The sequence below is a fragment of the Phascolarctos cinereus genome, unplaced genomic scaffold (assembly GCF_003287225.1).
Source record: "Phascolarctos cinereus isolate Bilbo 61053 unplaced genomic scaffold, phaCin_HiC Scaffold_4;HRSCAF=312, whole genome shotgun sequence".
Taxonomy (NCBI): Eukaryota; Metazoa; Chordata; class Mammalia; order Diprotodontia; family Phascolarctidae; genus Phascolarctos; species Phascolarctos cinereus.
Window position 1 is genome coordinate 138,620,920 of NW_027555847.1, and position 22,266 is coordinate 138,643,185.

General features: G+C 43.7%; 1 protein-coding gene across 3 annotated transcripts in view; it reads right to left on the reverse strand.

Moving 5' to 3' along the window:
• Positions 1-992: 992 nt before the first annotated feature.
• Positions 993-22,266, reverse strand: part of SRL (sarcalumenin) — a 67,236-nt gene continuing 45,962 nt past the window's right edge. Inside the window, exons 1-6 of one of the 3 annotated variants that reach the window (XM_020995653.2) lie at positions 21,057-22,084; positions 15,023-15,121; positions 13,508-13,603; positions 9,318-9,434; positions 7,710-7,943; positions 993-6,185 (exon numbers count right to left, since the gene is read on the reverse strand). In XM_020995653.2, coding sequence (XP_020851312.1) covers positions 5,374-6,185; positions 7,710-7,943; positions 9,318-9,434; positions 13,508-13,603; positions 15,023-15,121; positions 21,057-21,990 — 2,292 coding nt within the window. In that variant the 5' untranslated portion in view covers positions 21,991-22,084 and the 3' untranslated portion in view covers positions 993-5,373. Of the gene's footprint in view, positions 6,186-7,709; positions 7,944-9,317; positions 9,435-13,507; positions 13,604-15,022; positions 15,122-21,044; positions 22,085-22,266 lie in introns of those variants that run through there. The other 2 variants (XM_020995652.2, XM_020995654.2) reach the window with 2 other exon arrangements.

A 22,266-nucleotide genomic window follows, 5' to 3' on the forward strand; every position in this document is an offset into this window, starting at 1 on the left:
TAGGCATGTGGGAAGAGCAAAACTAGAAGGAGTAGCATGAAATTCAAACTGATCCATTCCCTGAGCAAACAGGCAATTAATAAAGGCAATGTGGCATTGTGGATATAGGTGGGTCTTGGAGTTAAGAAAACCTGGGCCCATTTCCTGCCTTGGATACTTACTGGCTGTGTGGTCATGGGCAAATACTAAATGTTTTGTGCCTTAGTTTCTTCAAATGTAAAATGGGGATTGTAATACCTCTAGTGCCTACATCATAAGGGTGTTATGAGGGTCAAATGATATAAGATATGCAGCATATTTTGCAAATTTTAAATCACTTGATGCATAGCAATTGCAATTGTTACTGGGCTATTTGCTTTCCTCCCCCAGGCCTAGAATAGGGCCTACAAGAACCAGAAAAATCCACAAAAATGCAATTTTCCTTCCTTCCTGAGTTACAGCAGCTTAGATGTGGCCTTCTTACCTGCAGCACCAAGGAGGACTGGGAAGCCCTGAGAAAGTTATCTGTAGCTCCTGATAATCCTGTTTCTGTTCTAGTCCCATTTCATTGGCCTTCTATGCTCTCTACCATGGCTTTTAGTGTTCTCCTATTCTTTTCCTATCAAAACACATTCTTAGGAAAGGGTCTACAATTCCCTTCCTAAAGAGGATTTGTCTTTTAAAAAAAAGATCACAGACACAACCTAGTGGAATGATACTGTAGGCTGAACCAGAGGTAGCTTGTGCGATGCAATGAGCTATTTATTACCTGGAAATTAGGAAACCTGGGTCCTCATCCCAGTTCTTCTTCTAAATTGGGGCATGTCACTTAAACACTCTCAGCTTCTTTCAGGGAGTAAGAAGGAAGCTTTCTGGTCAGGGGAGGAGGGAGGGAAGGAGGAGATAAGCAGAGACCTTCCTTCTAGTAGTCCCAAAGATTACCACATAGGTCACATGCATTTTTTATATGTTGATCCTGTTTTCTGGAAAGATAGACACATGATACAAGTGGGTTTGCCAAATAAGTAATTTTATTTAAGTGGCTGTCATACACAATATCTGTAAAATACTATGACTTTACCCCAGTCCATCATGGATCATAGGATTTAAAGCTGAAAAGGATCTTAGAGACTGTCTTATCCACCCCCTCATTCTATAGATGAAGAAACTGAGTCCCCTAAAGGTAAAGTGACTTGCCCAAGGTTACACAAAGAGCAAGTTGCAGAGCCAGGATTTGAACTCAAGTCCTTTGACTTCAAATCCAATGTTCTTTCCTCTACAGCTTTCTGGGTATCTCTCTTGGGATGGAGCAAAATAGGATTCTTGCCCAAATGCCACTGACAAAGGAATTTAGGACTGTGGATCAACAGCTAATTCTTTAAAGCCAAATACAATAGTTAAGCCAGACTCTTCATAGTATGGCTTAGGATAGTTACCTCCTGAGGCAGTCAATGGGAAATGATGTCCTTGCATATTACCACCATAGGCAGGAACTTCTAACTCAGCTGCACACAGTTACCACTAGAAGGGCTTACCTTAGGCAAAGGAAGAGTGGGTAACTGCCTAGTAGGTATGATTTGAGGTATTTGGGGCGGGCTCTCTTCCCAGAAGTCTCTTCCCCAAACTGTCACAGTGCCTAAAATTCCACCATTAGAAATTAATTCCTTTTGGTCTGGAAAGCTTTTTCAAGCTACTAAAATGCAAATATCCCAAGGAAGTGGAACACCTAAAAAATATCAGCTAACAATCTAGTAAGAATTAGCTAGCAGGAAGTAAGGCCAGGAGAATTGTCATACAGAATAGGCATCTGATAAGGTAGAACAGAGAGGGGACAAGGTGGAGTGGGGGGTGGAGAGGAGAGGACAGGGAAGTTTCCTAAATACAGACTGCTGAATTCACTATTCTGCTGAGAGCTAGGCCTAGCCACTGATGTTTCTACCCAAGCAACCAGGAATAAACAGACCAGACCACCTTTTTCAAAAGAAAATGAATAGCCCTCCTGAACTGTCATCAGAAGATACAAGATGCTAAGCTAAAGCTTTTTCCTGAATGTAATCAACAGAACAGTATCTAGCTATGTCTCCCAAACACTTCATCTACGTGAAGAATGGTGGGTGCAAATCACAGCCTCTCCACACCTTCTCATCCTGTACAGTTCCCATCACTGTCTTTCTATAAATCCCCCTCAGAGGATTCACCCAGTGAGCTGGAGGGCTCTCTCTTATTCTTCCATTTTGTTCAATTCCTCTAGTAACATGTCAACTGGCTGGTCTTTAGATGAAAATCATATATCAAATGAAATAGATAAATAAATTTTTGTAGATGATCTAAGAACTATGTGATTCTGTGTCCTACCAACAACCCATGTGATAGAGAGGAAGAGGTGTCTTATGATGCATAGTAGTTGCTTAATGAATGTGTGTTATGTGAGATTGAATTGAATGAGCATTGCAAAAGGACAAGATTTGGATAGAAACTGGGTATCAGGAGGTACTAGTAGATTTCTCTATACCCCAATATCCAAAGGAGAATTAAAACTTTGCTCAAAGCCCAGCCTTCTCCCACTCCCCAGGGCCTAGCAGAATACCAGATATCCAGTAAGTACTCCATAAATATGTAGTGACTGATTAAATGCCCTGATAGGAGAGTGACAGAACACAAATAAAGAAAGAGGAAAAAAAACAGGAAAGAGTAGAATAAAGGAAAAATAAAAGGCAGGAGGTAGGGCAGGGAGAAAGACATAAAAACATATTGATCATATAGCCCTTGGAAATATAAATAGTATAGGAATTTATTAGTAGCCTTATTCTACAAAAAAAAAAAAAGAGCAACAGTGACATCCACATCTATGACTAGACCTAGACAGTTCTGTCATATTTTTTTTTGCTTCAGCTTCTACAGTGAGTAAAACTGTTACACTGGGAAGTTTCCTGTGAACATTAGAAAGGAAAAGGGCTCACTGAGGAAGGAGGAGGTAAGAATAAAGAAGTATTAAAAGAAAATCTAGGGCAAACTCTTTGTCCTGAGTCACCTTGTATCTTTTCATTAAGTAGGCCCTCTAGATAGCCCTAGATGTTGGCCTGTCTGCTTTTTGTGGCTGGCTGTATCCATTTTGGGCTGAGCAGGGACCTCCTTTCTGGTCTGCCCTCTACCAGGCATTTTCCCTGCACTTCTCCCTCTGTCTCTTAGCTCTTGCCCTTAATTCCAACCCTACCTCCAGGTAGGCTGACCAGATGGCTTCTGGGGAATTGTGTAGAACCAAGTTCATAGGGATTTAAGAAATTTATTATTTTCTTTGGAATAGTTTCAACCTCCTTGCCATACCACTACGCCCATACCCCACACCAGCCCTGGAAAAGCCAAAAGCAATAGCCACTTCTGAGATACCCCTTTGAGAGTGGGCCAGTCCCACAGTGGCTGTTCTCCCAACCAGACTACTTGTCTGGTCTCACAGATCACAGATCTAGAGCTAAAAGGGACCTCAGAGGCTGTCCACTCCAACACCCAAATTTTCCAGCTAAAGAAGCTGAGACCCGGGGAAGTTAAATTACTTGCTCAAGGTCACACAGGTGGTCACCATCTGAGGCAGTTTATCTGGCTCTAGAGCTACTGTTCCATTGTCTCACCTTGTCTGCCTTTTCTTTCTGGCCCAGGGTAGTTTTTTTCCCCTCCTCTTCCCTCTGGTGTAGGTGAACTCTGGTTTGGAGGCAGGGAAAACCTCATTATCTGCCCCAGTATCAGGGCTGGCCCATTGTTTTTGCAGGATGGTCCACATGACAGGTCCCCAGCATTTCCATGCATCTCTTACCACCCTAAATATTATCTTACCTAAGGGCTTCTTTCTTCTGCTCTGAGAGCTGGCCCTCCTCTCTACCTCGGCCAATCAACCAAGCAGTATTTTCTCAACAAAAAATGTCTGTCTATACATCCTCTACTATATGATTATGTCCATCATCACACACACACACACACACACACACATGCACACAGAGATTTATACACACATTTCTATCCATAGCCCATGGCTTTCCCACATGCACTGTCATATGCTAGCTGTAACTGGACATCAGCATGAAGCTGCTATTGAATGAAGAGCTGGTATTGGTTCTGACTTTGAGTGCTTTCTAAGTCAAAGGAAATCATTCCTAATTTGGGATGTTGGTATATGGGCGGGGGAGGGAGGGGTGTGGAGGGCAGGACAAAATAAAGACAGAGAAACTACTACACAGAAGACATCACTCTTCCCCCAACAGCCCCCACAGATAGAGCATGGAGTTTGTCTCCTCCAAAACTTACAAGACACAATTCAAGAAAAGTCCTTAATGGAGAAGGAGCATGACCCCTGCCATCCTCTTGGAGGCCTATGGGCCTCAGTTAGCTGTCTCTTCCAAAACATGCAACAGACAAGGACACACTGCAAACCTATTAACCCTCTGAGCTCTATTCATGCCTTTGCTTGACTGCTAGTCCAAGAATGACATGAAGCAAACTACTCGCATACACTGAATGCCTATTCTCTCCTTTAGCATGATAGAAAAACTAGGTTTCACAGTGGGCCTGGGCAGTGAGCTATATTGAGAAGCAGTTTGTCCCTGAGGAAGGGATGATCTAATCCTCAGCTATCCTAGGGAACTCCTATTCCCTCATGAGGTACCCAAAGAATCTGTGAATGAAGGGCCCAGAGGAAGAGATAACAGGTTCTGGAAGTGAGTTTGAACATGGAATCAATCCTTGTATTCAAACTCTTTAAGGGGGCAGACCCTAAATGTCCTCCTCCTGCCCACAGCCAACTCAAAAGTTGGTCACCAGGTATCTATACTTCCTGATTCCAGAAAAAAAAAAAAAGGTGATGTTCCTTCTGAATTTTAAGACTGATGATGAAAAGGTCAGGATAGAGGAAAAAAAAACAGTATTTGACCTTCAAGCCAATTCCTGGGGTTGGCTTGGGGGGAAGGTTTCTGGTCATGGATTCCCTTCTCTAGCCCCTATCCTCACTCTCCCCAGTTTTTCAGGAAAAGGAATCTTAATTATTTCTATTGTATTTTAATCCCAACTTTTTTTCAGTGTATGCCAACTGTCCTCTGACCCTCCAAGTCAGTGCCAAGACAAAGCAACTATACCCTACTTCACAATTTTCTGGTTTGCTCATAGGGAAAATGGGGCCTCCTAATTGAAATAGCAAATACAAAAAGGTCTATAATTCACAGTTTCCATTCTCTTTACTAGGCCCTTGCACATTCCCCCACAATTGGCCTCCATTAACTCCAAGCCCTCCATTGTACAATAGCTCTTGCCAATTTGGCTCAAAGGGTTAATAAACCGGGGCTTCTCATACACATAAGACACAAGCTCATTCACCAATAGAAACACAAGAACCAGTTAAACTCCACAGCATTAAGGTTTCCTATAACGGTTCTTTGGGGTTTCACCACACCCTGTTTTGTCGCAGTTGAGAGCACCTGGATTCTTTCCCAACCCAATGCTTCCCAAGAGACTGGGTAGCTCATGGGTGATGGCCCGTTCAATCTTCTCCAGAAAGCACCCTCCCATATAGGAGCACTGCTGAGAGAGCAGCTTGAAACTGGAGATAGGATTGATGCCAAAGAAATCCTTATAGGCCTCACGATTGGGGAGGTCAAACTTGCTGACATTGGTCTTTGCCAGAATGGTCTTGAAGATGTAGAACTTATCTGGATCCTCCACAATGTCCTTGAAGACCAACTCTCCATCACTAAAGAAGGTCATTTTGTCCTTGTAAGTCTGCAAATAGCGGTCAACCAAAAGAGCATGAATGCGTACCCGAATGGCATGCTGACGGATGAAGGCAATTTTATTCTCCATCCTGTTCTCAATCACCTGGTTCAGATCTTCCAAAAGGGAGATTTCTTCTTCGAGGAATAGATCCCGGTGGGTGTCAGGCTTGTAGTCTTGGGGCCAAAAGGAGCTGACATAAACTCTTGGGGGTTCTGTGACATTAATGAGAGGGGCCAAGCTCCAAAAGAGGGCACCATAAACCCGCATGAGCATCTGGGTGGCCAGATTGTCAGCTTTGTTCAGTATTATTCTTATTTGGGATTCACGGCCTTTCAGTTGGCGAAAGAGCATCTCCAGCTCCAGACCCACATCTAGTTTGGTTGGGTCAAAGACGACAAAGATGAGATCAGCTCTGTCAATGAACCACTGGCACACATCATTGAAAGGGTAACCTTTGGAAGAAAGAAGCAAAAGATGAGATCAAGCTAGCATTCTCCTTAGTACCTTGAACCTCCCCATTATACTGATCTGTAGAAATGAGAGCACTTAATATCCTTTAGGTTTCTAAACAATTTTGCAACAACCTAAACGCATCTCTAGCTTCTTCTTTCATTCCATCAACTTTTGCCCTCTAGTGGGTGAGGCCCAGAAGAACCTCTTCTAACTTTGACCAAATGCCTAAGTCTCTAATAGAGTGTTCATCCTGAGTTAAGGGTGTCCAAAACTTCAATTCAGCTGTCCCTCCAGGTTGACAAATTAAACAGATTTATTGGGAGGTGAATATTATTTTTAAGCAAAGATCTTTCTGGCCTCTGAACATGCAGTAGGGTGGAAAGAGTATGGGCGATGACTTTGATGTGGGAGATAGGAGCTGGGGACCTGGAAAAGAAGACCTAAAAGTAGATGACTTTGTCCTCTCACCTGTACAATGTCAGCATCCTTACATCACGTAAGTAGGTGAGTTATACTCAGCAGTGTGAAGTGTATCACCTAATCACTTATTTCCACAAGTACCAGTTTCAGGAACTCATTTTCCACCTGCCTGTGATCCCTAGTTGTGGTGGCACTACAGTGAACTTCCATGCCATCAGCCTAGTGTTTGCCCAGTCTTCTGTTCCCCAACTCCACTCTAGAAGTCAGTTCAGTTCCAGGAGTATACACAAGCATTTGTATCAAGGTAAATCCATTGAGAAGAAGGGAGGGTTAAGAAAGGAGTAGAGTGTGTCATCCTGAGTAATCCCTTTAATTCCAGGCCCTGGTTGGACAAAGGCCAAGTTGAGAAGGCCACATGAATAGTGGATAGAGTGCTGGCCTTGGAGTTAGGAGGACCTAAGTTCAAATCCTGCCTCTAACATTTTCTAGCTATGTGACCACGGACAAGTCACTTGCCCTCTCTTGGCCTCAGCTTCCTCATCTATAAAAAGAAAGGTTTATACTAGATAACATCGAAGGTCCCTTCCATCTCTAAATCTATAATCCTATAAGTGCATTTAAATAGGGAACTATGGCCTGCTTCAATCCAAGACTCTTAGAACCCTGACATCTCAATTACTACTCCAGGTCAAAACTAACTTAACTCCAGACTGGATCTCTAGAGTTTGCTTTATATCAGATCAGCACTAAGGCCTAGCATAGACTGCCTTGGAACCAACATAGCCCTGGAGTGCAGGGGCAGGGTCACTCCCTTCATAGTCTGGGCTGATGAGGCACACATAATCTTCCAGCTCAGCAACTGCCAGGAGGTTCACCAGATGACACAGAGAGACAGTGTGACATAGTGGTCTTGGAATCGGGACACTCCATCTTTGCCTAACCTTGGGCAAATCTGTTGACCTCTCTGGGTCTCAGTTTCCTCATTTGTAAAATGAAATGACTAGATCACACTCCCCCCAAGGTCCCTTCCTGCTAGACATCTGTGATACTTTGATGTAGTATTCCCACTCTCTCTCTCCCCACACACTCTGCCCCCAAATTACCTCGTTCTTGCTGCTTGCGATTTTCAATGATACCCGGTGTGTCCACAAAAGTGACCCTCTCCAAAAGCTTGTGAGGGACCTCAATGCCAATCAGCTTCTCCAGGAAGTTCTGGCCAAACTTTTCAAGGGGCGAGAAGGAGCGAGCACTGTCAGCAGCCATGACGATGCCCTCGATGGTTTTCAGCTTAGGGCCGTGCATGAGGACTGTGAACTCAGAAGTGGTGGGCTCAGCGCCTGTGCCACAAAGAAGAAGTGATGGCAGGTGTTGTGGACTCTATATGTATGGAGGTGACTACAGGAGGCATTCCAAGGTCATATTTGCCATTAAAAGTGTTCCTGTGTTTGATAAGTCACTAGCCTGTAATTCCTACTGCCACAATGTCTGTCTCTCATGTTCTCATTTTCCACATTCTGCTTGTCACCACTCTGGTCCTGGACCCCTGACTGCTCACTTTATCTAGTAACAACAGCTTCCTGACTGACCTCCTTAAAGAAAAGGCAATTCCTGACTAGCGTCAGGTAAGGTCTGAATTAGGAGGAAATTTAGCATAAATCCCAAAGCCAGGCCAGAATGGTACTGCAGGTGGGAATTGGTGGAAAGAGAGTTTTAGAGCACCAAGACTCAAAGGTCTAAGTCAGGAGTTTAGGAGACAGATTGCTGGAGTAGAGATCAGAGTCAGAGAATCCAGCTCAGGAAGCCAACATGAAGACAGTGTCAGGAAGTACACCATCTGTAGGGCTGGACTTGATTCCCCAAAACTTCAGTCTTTTTATTGTGGCTGCCTATGTTCACCATCTATAATTCTTAATGGCAGTGTGGTAATGGGTGGAGTCTGTTCAGGTGACTGATCTGTTAAATCTCTAAAACTGAGGTTCGTTTTGTTTGTTTGTTTTTTGACAGAATATGTCCCATGGCAACATTGGCCACTTTAGCTTACATAATGAACTATTTCATATATCAAAAAAGAGTTGAAGCATACCAGTTCATCAGGTCACCAAATTTATAAATCTCTGAATAACTATGTAGTATTTCACAACCCAATGATATAACCTACTATATATTTTCATATAGGAGGTACCAGATCTAGAAAACCATCTTCCACTCATCACTCCTTCATACCTAGACCAGACTACATGCCTCCCAGAAGTCCATCTGGGTGAATGACAGGCAACACTTCTGTCCAACTAGTCCATTAAGTCAGATATATATGTATTGGAATGCCAACTCAAAATGATAATGTTGTCAATGATTCTTTTGTCATGGCAGAGCCTTGGCATTTACTTTTTTCTTTTAATTAACAGCACTGGTAGAAGGTTAGATATTTCCTGCCTCCAGGTCTTTTCTAAGAATCTCTGCAAGGCTGCCATGTCTGGCTTGGCCAACAAATAGACCCAGCCTTTTGGGGGCTCCAGGAACCAAGCTGATTATACAAACAAATAGCCTTTGCAGAGTCAACTTTTCTGCCTTAACCATGCTAAACACATGCCAGTAATCCTCTATGCCTAACACAGTCTGTTGTATATAGTAGATACTTAAGAAAATTTTAATTAAAAAATACAAATTTTCAAACCACTAATAAACACATCATAAGACAAGACCTCAGTTACCTGTGTAAAGCTGGTAACGAGTGTCTTCAAGCCCAAGGAGATAATTTATCATGGTAGACTTGCCAACACTCCACGGTCCCAGGAAAAGTACCATTGGTTTAGAAGTGATCTCCCCATCTGTAAGAAACAGAAATTAAAAATTAAAACAACAGTGTTTTCCATTACAGAAGCAGCACATTTTTAACAGAATCTTTTTGTTCCACCTAGACGTGCTAACTGAGTTGCAAAATTCTAGATTTAAGGAAACAGAAGTGTAGTGGGGTTAGTGATTTTTATTGCACCCCAGCTGACAGATTTGCAAAACACGAAGGCACACAAGGTACATCCCCAGAGCATGGGCTTTTTTCAAAGAGATGAAGGAGAGGGAAAATACTGATAGAGCACACAGCAACTACCACCCTCCCTCTCCCCCACCTACTTATATTGTTTGCCTTAGAAGGGTCTCTGCTTGCAAGGCCCCTGTGGAGGAACCCAATGGGCCACTACTTTTGACAGTGAAAGGACAAAGATACAGGGAGAATATCCAAGTCAAGAGAGGGAGTTGAAGGTCTGAGGATCCTGAAAAAACAAAACCAAGCCTGGCTGTCTTACCCCTTGACCTAGCATTTGCAGCCTTTGGGATGAGGAAGCACCAGAGGCCCCCCCATGTTCCTAAATGGATCAGTGTAGCCCTATTTGTGAGCAAATGACCTTTGCCTGGACCCCAAGTTGAGGTAACTAAAAGAACTAAACTGCCAAGTTAGCTCTCATCCCTGGGCAGAGAGACAAGAGACAAAGGCTTCTTCAGCTCCTAAAGAGTTTCTGCCTTTGGGAGGGCAGGCGACCAAATGGAATGTACATTCTAACTTATATGCAAGTAATGCTTTTACTTTTATTACCTTTTATCTAATCCTATTAAATGCCCTATAAATTAATGATCTTCCTAGAGAACAGATCATAAAACAGACCTGTCTCCTTTGGCAGAGAGGCTTGTATTACTGGGGCAGGATGTTATATATGCTGAGTTGGATCATTGTCAATTATTTTTGTTTAACTGTTTAGCTTTGTTGCAAAGAAGGATTCAATTTGGTGTAGGAGTTGACTTGGAGTACATCTGGAAACAACTGTCATATAAGAATAAAAGGCATTAATAAAACATTTTTTTAATTAAGGATTTCAGGAGAGATGAATTAATGAGGCACATACAATGGAAGGGATAAATGGGAACTGGCTAAGTAAAGGTGGCAAATACAGCCAAGTGTCTGGATTGGTGGAACCACAAATTCCCATTCCTAGACTGGACAGTAGATGCCAATAAAGGCACCACCCATACAGGAGCAGAGCTAAGGGATAATGAATAACCAGATCTTTGAAATCCGTACCAAGAGGAACAGTTTAAGTTGGTTGATACCCACAGCTCCCCCTAGTGTTTGCTGAATCATATTACAAAAGGAAAAAGACAAATGGGCTTTTCTCAGACAGCAAAATGTTAACAGTAGAATCATCTGTGAAAGATTAACTGCTCCTTTCTCATATTTTCATCAAGTATGCCCTCCATACTTGTATGGAGTAATCTCATAAAGGCTTTATGAAATGAGAAAGAAGGTTCATGGGTTGGCAGTTGGCGTTTTCTTAACCTTGTTTTTTAGTAGTAATCTCACCAGCAATTGTTTCCCCAGCCTTTTCGTATCTCCACCTCCTTGATGTAGCTTATAAAACGATTCTTCAGTGAGAAGATTCATATGTATAAATGTTTATAGTATCACTTTTTGTTGTAGGACAAAAACAGAAACAATGCCTGTCAATTGGAAAATGGCTGAATAAATTGTGAAATATGTGAATATAATGGAATCTTATTGATATGTAAGAAACAATAAAATAGATAGTTTCAGAGACACCTGGGAAGAGTTATATGAACTGATTCAGAGTGAAGTGAGCAGAACTAGAACAGTATGTACAATTAAAATATTGTAAAGGAAAATTAACTTTGAAAGACTTTAGATCAATGATCAATGCAATGACCAAACACAACTCCAGAAGATTGATGAATCATGCTTCCCACCCCTTGGCAGAGCAGTAACTGACTAGAGGGACAGAATGAAACATACATTTTCAAATTTGGACAATGTTTGCTTTACTTGATTATGCTTATTTGTTATAAGGGAGGACTTGATATGGATGGTGACACTGATGCCAGAAAAAGAAGAAAAGAATATCAATGAAATGTTTTAAAATACTCTGAAGAAAGCAGAAGGAAGTTCATAAAGGGACAGTGTTATAATTACTGTGTTAAATTTCCTACATGCTTTTTAAAAACCTAAGCTGTATATGAGATTTATCAATTTGTCCTTTTTGTTCTTCCTTGTGTATGAAAATGTGTATTTGGGGGGGGGGGGTTGGGGCTAGGCAATAGGGTTAAGTGACTTGCCCAGAGTCACACAACTAGTAAATATTATGTGTCTGAGGTAGGATTTGAACTCAGGTCCTCCTGACTCCAGGACCAGTGCTCTATCCACTGCGCCATCTAGCTGTCCCTAAAATGTGTGCTTTTAATGTTTGTCAAATTCATAAAGGTAAAAAAGCAAAATTTTTAAAGAAACAATTTCTCAATGTTTTCAAAAATCTGTTGTCTCCAGTATAGATAATCTCTGAGTATACTTGGTCTGGTCCAGAATACCCAGGACCCAAGACAAAGAGAGTTCACACCTTGTTAAGGAGATACAAAAGGAAGGAGAGCATGTCTACAACCTGCACTATGCATATACCTAGAATGTATGTTGTAAATGAACCTAAGTCCAGAACTGGAAAGGAGGAAAAGAGCAGATGAATGAATTGAGAAATTGCATAATGCTTTCAATGATCTCAAGCTCCTCTTTAACAAAAACACCCAAAACCCTAAGATGGGTATGCTGTTTAACACTTGTGTGCTCCTAAGAAATCTTGGAAGATCACAGTCTCCAAAGAATAAAAACTATAAACCCAAAAAGTAATGGAAAGATGGATGATATATGTAAATAGGTTGCAGCAGATTTCCAATGATAACCTAGAGGTGTTATTCAGGAAAGTTATCATTGGAAAAGGAGATGAATCAGTTATGTAGCAAGAATGAGGGATAGCAGACAGCCTGAGTGCTGCAATGGTACCCACAAAATGAGGGAGAGGAGAAGGAGAAGGAGAGAAGGAGGAGAAGAAGGAGAAGGAGGAGAAGAAGGAGAAGGAGGAGAAGAAGGAGAAGGAGAAGGAGGAGAAGAAGGAGAAGAAGGAGAAGGAGAAGAAGAAGGAGAAGAAGAAGACCTCCAACACATTGGTTAGATCCCCTATAAGAAAACATGGAAAAGAATCACACAAAATGAGAAGTCATGAATGTGTTACAAATGGTACCCTTGGAAAAAAAGTGCCCATGTTGGTAAGATCACAGATGCATTGTAGTAAGTCCACAGCCCTTTATTAAGGAATTCTAGTGAGATAACATGGTGCGATAGAAACAACACTGGACTGATAAGATCTGGTCCCAAGATTTGAAGATTTGAGAAGATGTTGTTTCAGCTTTTTTACGCCAGAGGGCATGAGAGCCATAGCAACATCAAAGTAGGAGACACTAGAGAGTTGGAGTAAAGCCTGGACGAGAGTATGTTGTTGGCAGTGGAAGCATGCCAGAGGAATGCTGGGGACCAGAAAGAGGAAAGTAAAGTCCAAAAAGTGAATCCTCACCCAGTCAAGGAGTCCCTAGTCTCTACTTCCCTAGCCTCTGGACAATGTTGCTATTAATACAGGCACTTAGAATCAGAACCCAATCAGGATTTAGCCTCAGTGGAAGCAGATCAACCTGCCCCAAGGAAGGATGAACTGAGGTGAGGAAATTAAGGAGTGTAGAAAAAAGAGAAGGTAAAAGGTGAATTTCTGCACCTATAGCCAGCTCATGAAATTGGGCCCATGTTATATAGAGTGAGAAGGAAAGCGGCCTTTAGTTTAGGGGTTGACAACCTGGGTGATTAATGAAGTAAAACTTCTGACCTTATATCTCTAGGTCTTCATTTCTGGGTGGACTCACTAAGGAGCTTCCCTGGGCCCGGCTCTCTAAGCAGAATTCTGCTGCTTGTGTCTGATGCCAAAGGAAGGTTAGGAGATCAGGCTAAGGCTTCCTGATTACCCCATGAGCCCTAGGTCTTCTAGGGCCCTTGCCCCAGGACCTTTCATGTGATCAGGCTTACCTGTAATCTCATGCTGCCTCAGTTCATTGTATTTGTAGGATTGCTCTAGAGGTTTGATGGAAGAGTGGTAGATCTTTCTCAACCGCTGCATCACCCCTAGGGGCCAAGGAAGAGAAAGGAAAAGGATCAAATCAGACAGGCTCCAACCTGCTTTAATATACCAACATAGAGTCGACACACCAATCCTCTGGGTGACCACATCATTACTACCTTGTGAACAGCCACGGTTTTCCAGACAGCCCCTCCTATACCTATTTATGCTGCATTGTTTGCACAGATGGAGGGCAGGGGGAGCTCTTTTGTTATTACAACCATATTCCTCATCCCACTGATGTAAATTCCCATCTAGCAACTACACTTCCACACAAAGAAGCATATAATATTGCAAGCTAGAAAGTCATTTACTCCATCCCTCTGCCTCTAGGCCAAACCTTCTCAAGCCTCCCAGATCTGTTTTTAAAGATCCTCTCTGCAATGTGTTCCAATCCCTGACTTCTGGATTAAAGGCTCCATTGGAAAGGCCCAGCCTGACTGAAGTTCCTGCCTACCTGGCACCCTTTTGTGGGATGGGCACCCTTCAGCCCAGGCCTTCTGAGGAATGGGGCAGTTTAATTTAAGGGCTTCTGCCCCCCAAAGAAACTCCCATAATAAATGGGAATCCCAAATTACTCTTTTCCATCTCTTACACCACAATGAGATTTCAAAGACAGATTTCAGTAGAGGAATTATTTAACATAATAAAAAATTTAAGAAATCAGCTCCTAGAGAACATTGCTGAAATCCTTTCTTTGTGAGATTTTTCCTGTCTTTTTAGCAGACCAAATTAAACTCAGCTGCATTTAAATCACTAGAATAGGCCACCTAGCTTCCTGGTCAGTAAAGAGTTTCTCCCTCTGACATCACATGGCACTTTTCTAATGAACTCACCATGCAATAGTATATATTATGATTATTTGTATTTGGATCTTATCCCTTTACTGGACTGCAAGGCTCATGAGGGCATATCCTATACCTAGTAGGCATTCTCTCCCTACTGTTCTCATGAGGCCAACAGTGTTTCTGGTTCTGACATCTTGTTGGAGATCAAAAGGACTCTAGAGCTAAGTCATGGGACATTCCAAGCCTAGTTCTTAATTGATTGATTGAATAACAATTGTCAGGACAAATCACTGAGGTCACCTGCATGAGGGTGATTCCAATGCCACCATAGAGATTGTTACAAGTCTCCCCCAAAATGTATTATGTGCATTCCCAACTACACCTTTGCTTATACTGTTCCCCCTGCTTGAAACACCTCCCTTCTCTTACCTGCCTATCTAAAGTGTGCCCTTCAGGCTCCAGATTAATGAAGATAACCTGGCTCCACAATCCCAATTTATCTTTCTATTTATTGTGAATTCCCTCAAAATGTACAGACATGGCCCCAGACCACATCTTGAAACATGTACTTCTCAGTGGTCATTATTGGGCACTCTTTCCTTTCCTTGAAGCTCATCCTAACCTTACCCTCCTTACCTGAAAAGTCATCAGATGGCTTGTCCTCCTTCAGCATCAGGGTTTCCTCTATATGAGAACGGTCCCTTATAGGTGCTTCACTTACATCCTCTGCCTCTTCTGGGAAGAAAGGCATAGCAGGGCATTAGTATCTCAGGCATGAGACCAGTCCTCCCCTCGGAACTAGACCCAAGATTCTGGGAGCTTCTCCCCCACTCTCTTCTTCCTTTTATAGCCTCAGCTCCTCTCTCTGGCAATCTTTGGCCCCTTCATTCTCAACATTCTGATAGCAGTCAGCATTGTAGGCTCGACAGAGATGACCATCAACTCCCCACACCTTTGTCTGGGCTGATCTCAGGGACTCACTATTCCCCACATAAATATGACACCTTAAACTACACTTAAAGATCCTACAGGGCATCAGTGTCAAACTCAAATACAAATAGAAATGGATCTCTACAAGCTCCATATTGACTTAGAAAATCATAAATTAACACCTATGTTATAATTACATTTTAATCTGGTTCAGATTATACCAGGGAGTGTTTCAGGCACATACAGCCTATGGCTGTGACTTTGACCCTTTACTCCTGAGCATTTGTCCTGTCTCATACTTCTTTTGTATTCTCTACATCACTGAGCACTGAGTTGATGGCACTCTAGGAACTCACCAGATCTCTATTCTATGAGTCTCACTCTAAAATCCTAGTATTGAAATCACCAAAGGGTCATCTATGAGCCTTACCTGAAGCAGGAATTCCCTCTACAACACCTCAATTATGTTTGGGTTGAGAGAATTTGACCTGTGGACTTTGTGACTGGGTTAGTAAAGGTAAGAATGGGATTAAGGCTGAAGAGTACAGAGGAATCCAATATTTAACCTACAGTTGTCACACCTTTAGTGCCACAATAGCACCCCCACTCCCTCCCTCCCTGGTTAGAGAGGGCAGGTGAAACATAGCAAACCTAAAAAGAAACAAGGGCCATATCCCAACCAGGCACAGCAGGTTATTAGGAAATCAATTAAACCTTGCACAGAAGAATAAATCTAGCCAAGCATAGTAGGCAGTGAGGGAACCAAAACAGCTAGATGCACATAGGAGAAATAAATAACAATAATACCTTATATTTATAAGCCACTGTAAGATTTATAGAATGCTGTACTCAGAACAGCTCTGTGAGGTTGGCTGGATACTATGGGCAGAGAAGAACTAATATAGCTGTGTAGAGTAAGCAGAGGGAGCCAGACACTAAGCATAGCAGGTATTACTACTACTACTACTACTACTACTGCTGCTGCTGCTACTACCACCACTACCAGTAATAATAATAATAATAACAACAATAGCTGGTATTTATATAATACTTTAAGGTTTGCAAATATTATTTCATTTTATCCTCACAACAACCCTGGGAGATAGATGCTATTATTACCCCCATTTTATAGATAAGGAGGTTAAGTGATTTGCCTAGGTTTGTACAGTTGGTTACACATCTGAGTCTCAATTAGAAGTCAGGCCTTCCTTACTCCAGTCCATCACTCTATCCATGGCCACCATGTGCATACAACATGTTTATGTACAGCTAAGCACAGTAGGCAGAATGTGCAGAGTAAGCAAAGGGTACTAATGAAAAAAGACAGCAGACAAAATGAAACTGACACATCTTATCTTACTAGCTGTGTGACCATGGGCGAGACATTTAAACCCTCTGAGCCTCAGTTTCCTCATTCATAAAATAAGGAGTTTAGAAAATAGCCTCTGAGGTTCCTCTAGTTCTAAATCTATGTTTGATACTATGATGTGAGCACACTGGATAAAAAGGAAGCCTACAGGTCTGGGGTGTGGTGAGGCTTAAATGAGATAGGGGATGTAAAACACTTTGCAAACCTTAAAGAGCTACACAAATAACAGTTATTATTATTATCAGCATACAGTCATCAGGCCTCCAATCTGGTGATGACTTTATTCCATGAGCCTTCTACTTTCCTCCTGCTGAGCTCAAACAATGTTTATAGAGCAATAAGGCATGTACTAGTAAATGTTTAACAACAGGGCTGGGATGGAGAAGAGGGAGAAAAAATGTAAACACACACCTTTAATTTGTATTATTAACACTTTCTTGAGTATAGACAACAAACAAAACAAAAAATCAAGCCCCCATTTGTAGGGATTGCCAATTTCTAAGGTGTCTATACCTACACTGAAATTTTAACAATGGCTAGCAAGCTAGTTAGAGCTGAGTCCAGAACATCTTGGTTAGTGGCCCGGTCCTATGCCTCTGCTTCTGCGGTATGGCACTTAATGCCCTTCTGCCTAAAATATCTCTTTTTTACTTTCCTGTGATGTCATCCAATGGCCATCATTAAAATCACTCATATGATCAGGCATTTTATTCAGATGGTCCAGGTTAAAATGCAACTGTGTGATTAGGAATGAGGATTATTCTACCCCCTTCCTATCTATCCATCTATGAATACCCATCAACACACCATCAAGGATGGGTTTATAAGAACAGGTAGTTGCAGGCTTGAAAATCAGAAAGCAGTTCCCTAGAATGGAGCCCAGAACAACTAAGGCAACTAAAAGGAGATCTGTGCATTCACCCTCAGGGAAGCAGGGGACTGGGAAGGGAATGGGACTTTGGGGAAGTTAAGGTAAAGGAACTTTTCTCATTTACTCCTTTCTCCACTTTGAAATCTTGTGCCCAGACAAAGAGTCCTTAGGGATGATTGGCTTATTTAAGTGCCCCATCCCCAATGCAGCAGATTGACTACGTGTGTACTTTAGAACAGAGGTGGAAAGAGAGAGAAGAAATCAGGCTGGTCTGTGGTCTGCCACTCCAGGCCCCTGATTAAGGGAGCCAGGTGACTGTCTCACACCATTTTCCATGGCAAATGTACAAAGCTGCTTCAGGTCTACCTAGATCCTATATTAAGTAGCCCCTGAGACCACACCAGCCAAGAGGGCCATCCCAGAGAGCAGAATCACAACTAGCAAGGTTGATGACTAGGACAAGATGTGCCTGAGGCAAGTCACATGAAAAGCTGCTTGCATTCAATTGCAGAAGCGGGGGGGGGGGGGGGGGGGGGGGGGGGGGGGGGGGGGGGGGGGGGGGGGGGGGGGTGGGAGATTGCAGAGACAATGCTACACCCTGAGGCTGATGTTTAGGAGGCCTCCAGGGATGAGGAGGACTGGGCCAGGAGCAGACAGGTGCCAGGCCATGGAGGAACTAGCTTAGCCAGGAGGAAGAAAATTAATCATTTTTCCTAAGGAGGTATTAAACTCAGTTGTTTTTATGCTACTGAAGAACTTAAAGGGCTATCCTCATCTCCCCTGGGAGAAAGGTCTGGTCATCCCACACATTCCTGGTTATAGTTCTGCTGGAAAGTATATCACTTGAGATGCAGCATGGTGTAGTAGATAGAATCTTGACTCAGGAAGCCCTGGGTTCAAACTTGACTCTGACACTTTTTAGCTTAGTGAGCCTTAATTTCCTTAACCTGTAAAATGAAGAGTTGGACAGGTGGCCTCCAAGGCCTCTTGTAGCTCTAAATCTATGATCTGATAACTTCCGAGTGAGGGTCTGGGAATTGAGGTCTACGTCATCTCAGTCACTTGCTCTAGCTAACTTCAGTCTGCCTGGGAATCAGAGGAACCAAGACCTCTGTGATTTACTGGTCAGGAAAATACCTCAGAAGCAGAGCTGTGTAGTTGTCTAGTCCATTGTCCCACTTCAGGGCAAAACTGCACAGCTGGCTGTCCTCCGGAAAAGGAGGCGTCACAGTTTGCCACACCTACCTAAAGTTTATCCTAAATCTATTAAAGTACAAATTAAAACCTGCTTACTTTTCTCTGTCCTCAGTAAAATTAGAGAACAGCTGCTGATCATCATCTATATACCACATTCCTCCATATACATTTTTTACTGTTATTAACTGCCCACTCCCTCTCCCAGTTCCCAGCTTGCCTCCACCCTTCTCTTTTCCAAGCCAAGCAATCTCTATTCCTGCAAGGAATGCATTTTTCTATCTGGATCCATTTTCTTTCCTTAAAACTCTTTGCCTCAGGGCAGGAAATTTAAACCAGTTGTTCTCCCCTAGGAAGAAGGCCAAGGAAGTTCAGAGAAGCAACAGGGAAGAGCAGACAACAAAAAAATGCCTGCAAAAGAGGAGCCTTTGAAAGAGGGGAGAGGTCTAAGCTCCCATGGGCCAAGGGATGAGGAGAGAGACCTAGTCCTGACTCAGTGAACCAATCTTCTCAGTACTAAGAGGAACAGAACTGTCTCACAGGCAGAGGGGTAGCATGGAAACCATTAGTGGTCAGCCCAGACAGGGAAGTTCCTAAGGAGCTGTTCTTTAGTACCTTCTGCTGAGGAAGGGAAGGAAGGGGAGAGAGCATCTCAGTGCCTGCTGGTAGGTCATTCCTTCCCTGAACATACCTTTGCCTCCCCTATCCCAGGGACCCTTGTTTCCCCCTCAAAGTTTTGCCCTCCCAGGCTTTTCAAACTTTCCTGGCAAAAGGAGCTGTAAGCAAGTCAAGGCAGGAGAGGGATACATACCTCAGCCTTAGCTGGGGGGCTGTGCCTCCTTGTGGATGCAGCTGCCCTCTCAATCCCAGAAACCTTTTCCTTCCCTCTAAGATTTGTGCCCTTTCCACACACCCCAGTCAGACTCCTCCAATTTTCCTTCCTATGAGAGCCTACCAGTTTGGTAAAATCAGGGGCAGAATATACCCAGAAGGACCATGGGCTCCCCCCTTTTCAGCTTCTCATCCTAAGTAATAAAACCAGGGTCCTCTGCTCCAAATGAGCTGGTTCACCCATTCTTCTTAGGGAAGCCAAACCTTAATAACCTAGCTGAACGAACACAGAACTAGGAGTCAGGACTCCTGCTTTGATACAGATTAGGCTTCTGCTTTTTCCTCTGTAAAATGAGGGGGATTGGATAAGGTGGCTTCTCAAGACCCTTCCAACTCTAATACTATGAATCTTAAGAGATTTGAGTGCCATGATTTGACCTCAGGTCACCCTCAATTTCAGAGCCTTCCTTACTCTGTAACATTGGATACGTTACTTCCCTTATTGAAGACCTCAGTTTTCTGCCCTCTAAAATAAAGGATTTGGAATAAATGATAACTAAGCTCTCGAGACCTAACATAATACTTTGGGAGCTAGGAATTGGTTTGTTTTTTATTTGGGGTAGGGGTGGCAGGGGTATTAGTGCCTTCAAGCTCTCTTCTAATCCTTTCATCAAAAAAAAGATTCTCTATTGGCTGTAAGGATTGCAACTCCACCCCCCTACCCCACCCCCAGTAATACAGTGGGTCTTCTGATGCAAAGTTTAAAAAAAAAAAACCTGACCTCAGAACCTAGTTATCAAGAATATAGTAGAGAAACAGAATAAGGCCTGAAATATGATTTCATTGATACAGGAAATTCCCTCTACCAAGACAGGTAGGCACCTTCTCTGTAATTTATAATCCGGTGAGTTGCCTAGGGCACTAAGAGGTTAGGTAACTTGCCCAAGGTCATCTAACCTGACAACGTCAGAGGTGATACTTGAACTCATATCTTCCTAACTCCTAGGCCACTTCTCTATCCGCCATGGCAGTTTGCCTCTCTGGAACTAATGGGTGGTCTGTGTCCTAGGGGAAGGCATGTGTCAGCTAGCTCAGCACTGGCCTTGAGTTTTACCAGGAACTCTGCCTCACCGCAAAGCATACTGTTCAAACTCCCTTGCTCCCCACCAAAACTGAGTGTACTCTTCTTTCCTCTTGCTTTAGGAGCAATATGTAATGCTTGAAGCCCCAGCTGCAAAAATTCCTAGTTGAAACTATGGGGAGCCTCATGTTAGCCTCCAGAGTCATGCACCAGTGCAGAGTCCCAGCTCAGGAGACCTCACTCCCCATCCTCACTCCCTCCACTCCTTCCTACATACAGGGCCAATGGCAAATGCCACACACTTGGGAGGACTGGAGCCCTATTCCCACCTAGGGATACTAGGCTTCCTCCCCTTAGGGGATAACTGTCGGAATCCCCTCACCCTGCCACCTGCCTGGGAAACCTGGAACTTCTGAGTCTTCAGAAGCTGAGGCTGCCTCCTCAGGACTCAATTTGGCTTCCTCATCCTCATGGCTTATGGCTCCTGGCTCTTCCTGGGCAGCCGCAGCCTCCCCAGAATCCTCCCCTTCTTCTTCTTCTTCTGAGCTGACTTCCCCAGCATCTTCTTCAGACTCCTCCTCAGACTGTTGCCCTTCCTCATCTCCTTGTTCTTCAGAGGATGACTCCTCCAGCTCCTGGCTGGTTACTAGTGAAGTCTGACCTTCAGCCTCCTGCCCCACCCCAGAGCTGTCAGTATCTTCTGCCTTGCCCCTGGCTGCAGCTGAGCTCTCTATGTTCTTATCTTCCTCCAAGGCTCCCTGGGGCTCTCCCTGGGCCTCAGTCACTTCTCCTGTCCCAGCCTCCAGCTCTTGTTCTCTTTCCTTAGGTCCTTCTGCATCAGCATCAGCCTTGGGTAACTCATTTTCCTGTGGCACTTCTGTCTCCTTGTTTCCTGGGGCCGCTCTAGACTCTTGGTCTCCATTTTCTCTCAGAGGAACCTGGCCACCATCATGCTCTGAGCTGGGAGAGGACTCAGGTTCTGCTGCTGCTATTTCCTCTTCTCCTGGGGCATCTTCTAGGACCTCTGCTATCTCTTCAGTGGCCTCCCCTCCCGCTTCAGCTGGGCCTCCAGTCTCTCCTGCACTAGAAAAATCTGGGCTTCCCTCAGTCACGACCTCCTCACTCAAGGGGCTAGCTCCAACCCCTTCCCTTTCTGAACTATCTCCCTCAATAAGCTCCTGCTGCTTTTCCTCCAGGGGTCCTCCTTGTCCTTCTTCAGAGCTAGCCTCTGCCTCTTGACCTCCTGCACCATCTCCCTCCTTGAGTTCCTGCTGCTTTTCCTCCAGAGAGGCCTTTTCCTTCTTCAGGGAGAGCTCCTGCTTCTTCATGGGCTTCCTCTTCCCTTCCAGCTTCCCAGGACAGAGCCGACTCTAAGGCAGAGGTATTGGCTTCAGGGTCAGAAGAAGGGCTGTGGTGGCCATCAGCATCAACAGGTGGCCCGGGCTCCCCCCCAGCCTCTCTCCTCTCCCAGTTCTCAGCCTCACTGCCATCTGTGTAATGGAGCTGCAGGTTCTTCTCTGGAGGGACTGGTTCTGCATAAAGTGCCCTCTCCTCCTCTAGACTTGGGTCTCCAGCTGAGAATTGATTCTCCAACAAATTGGCAA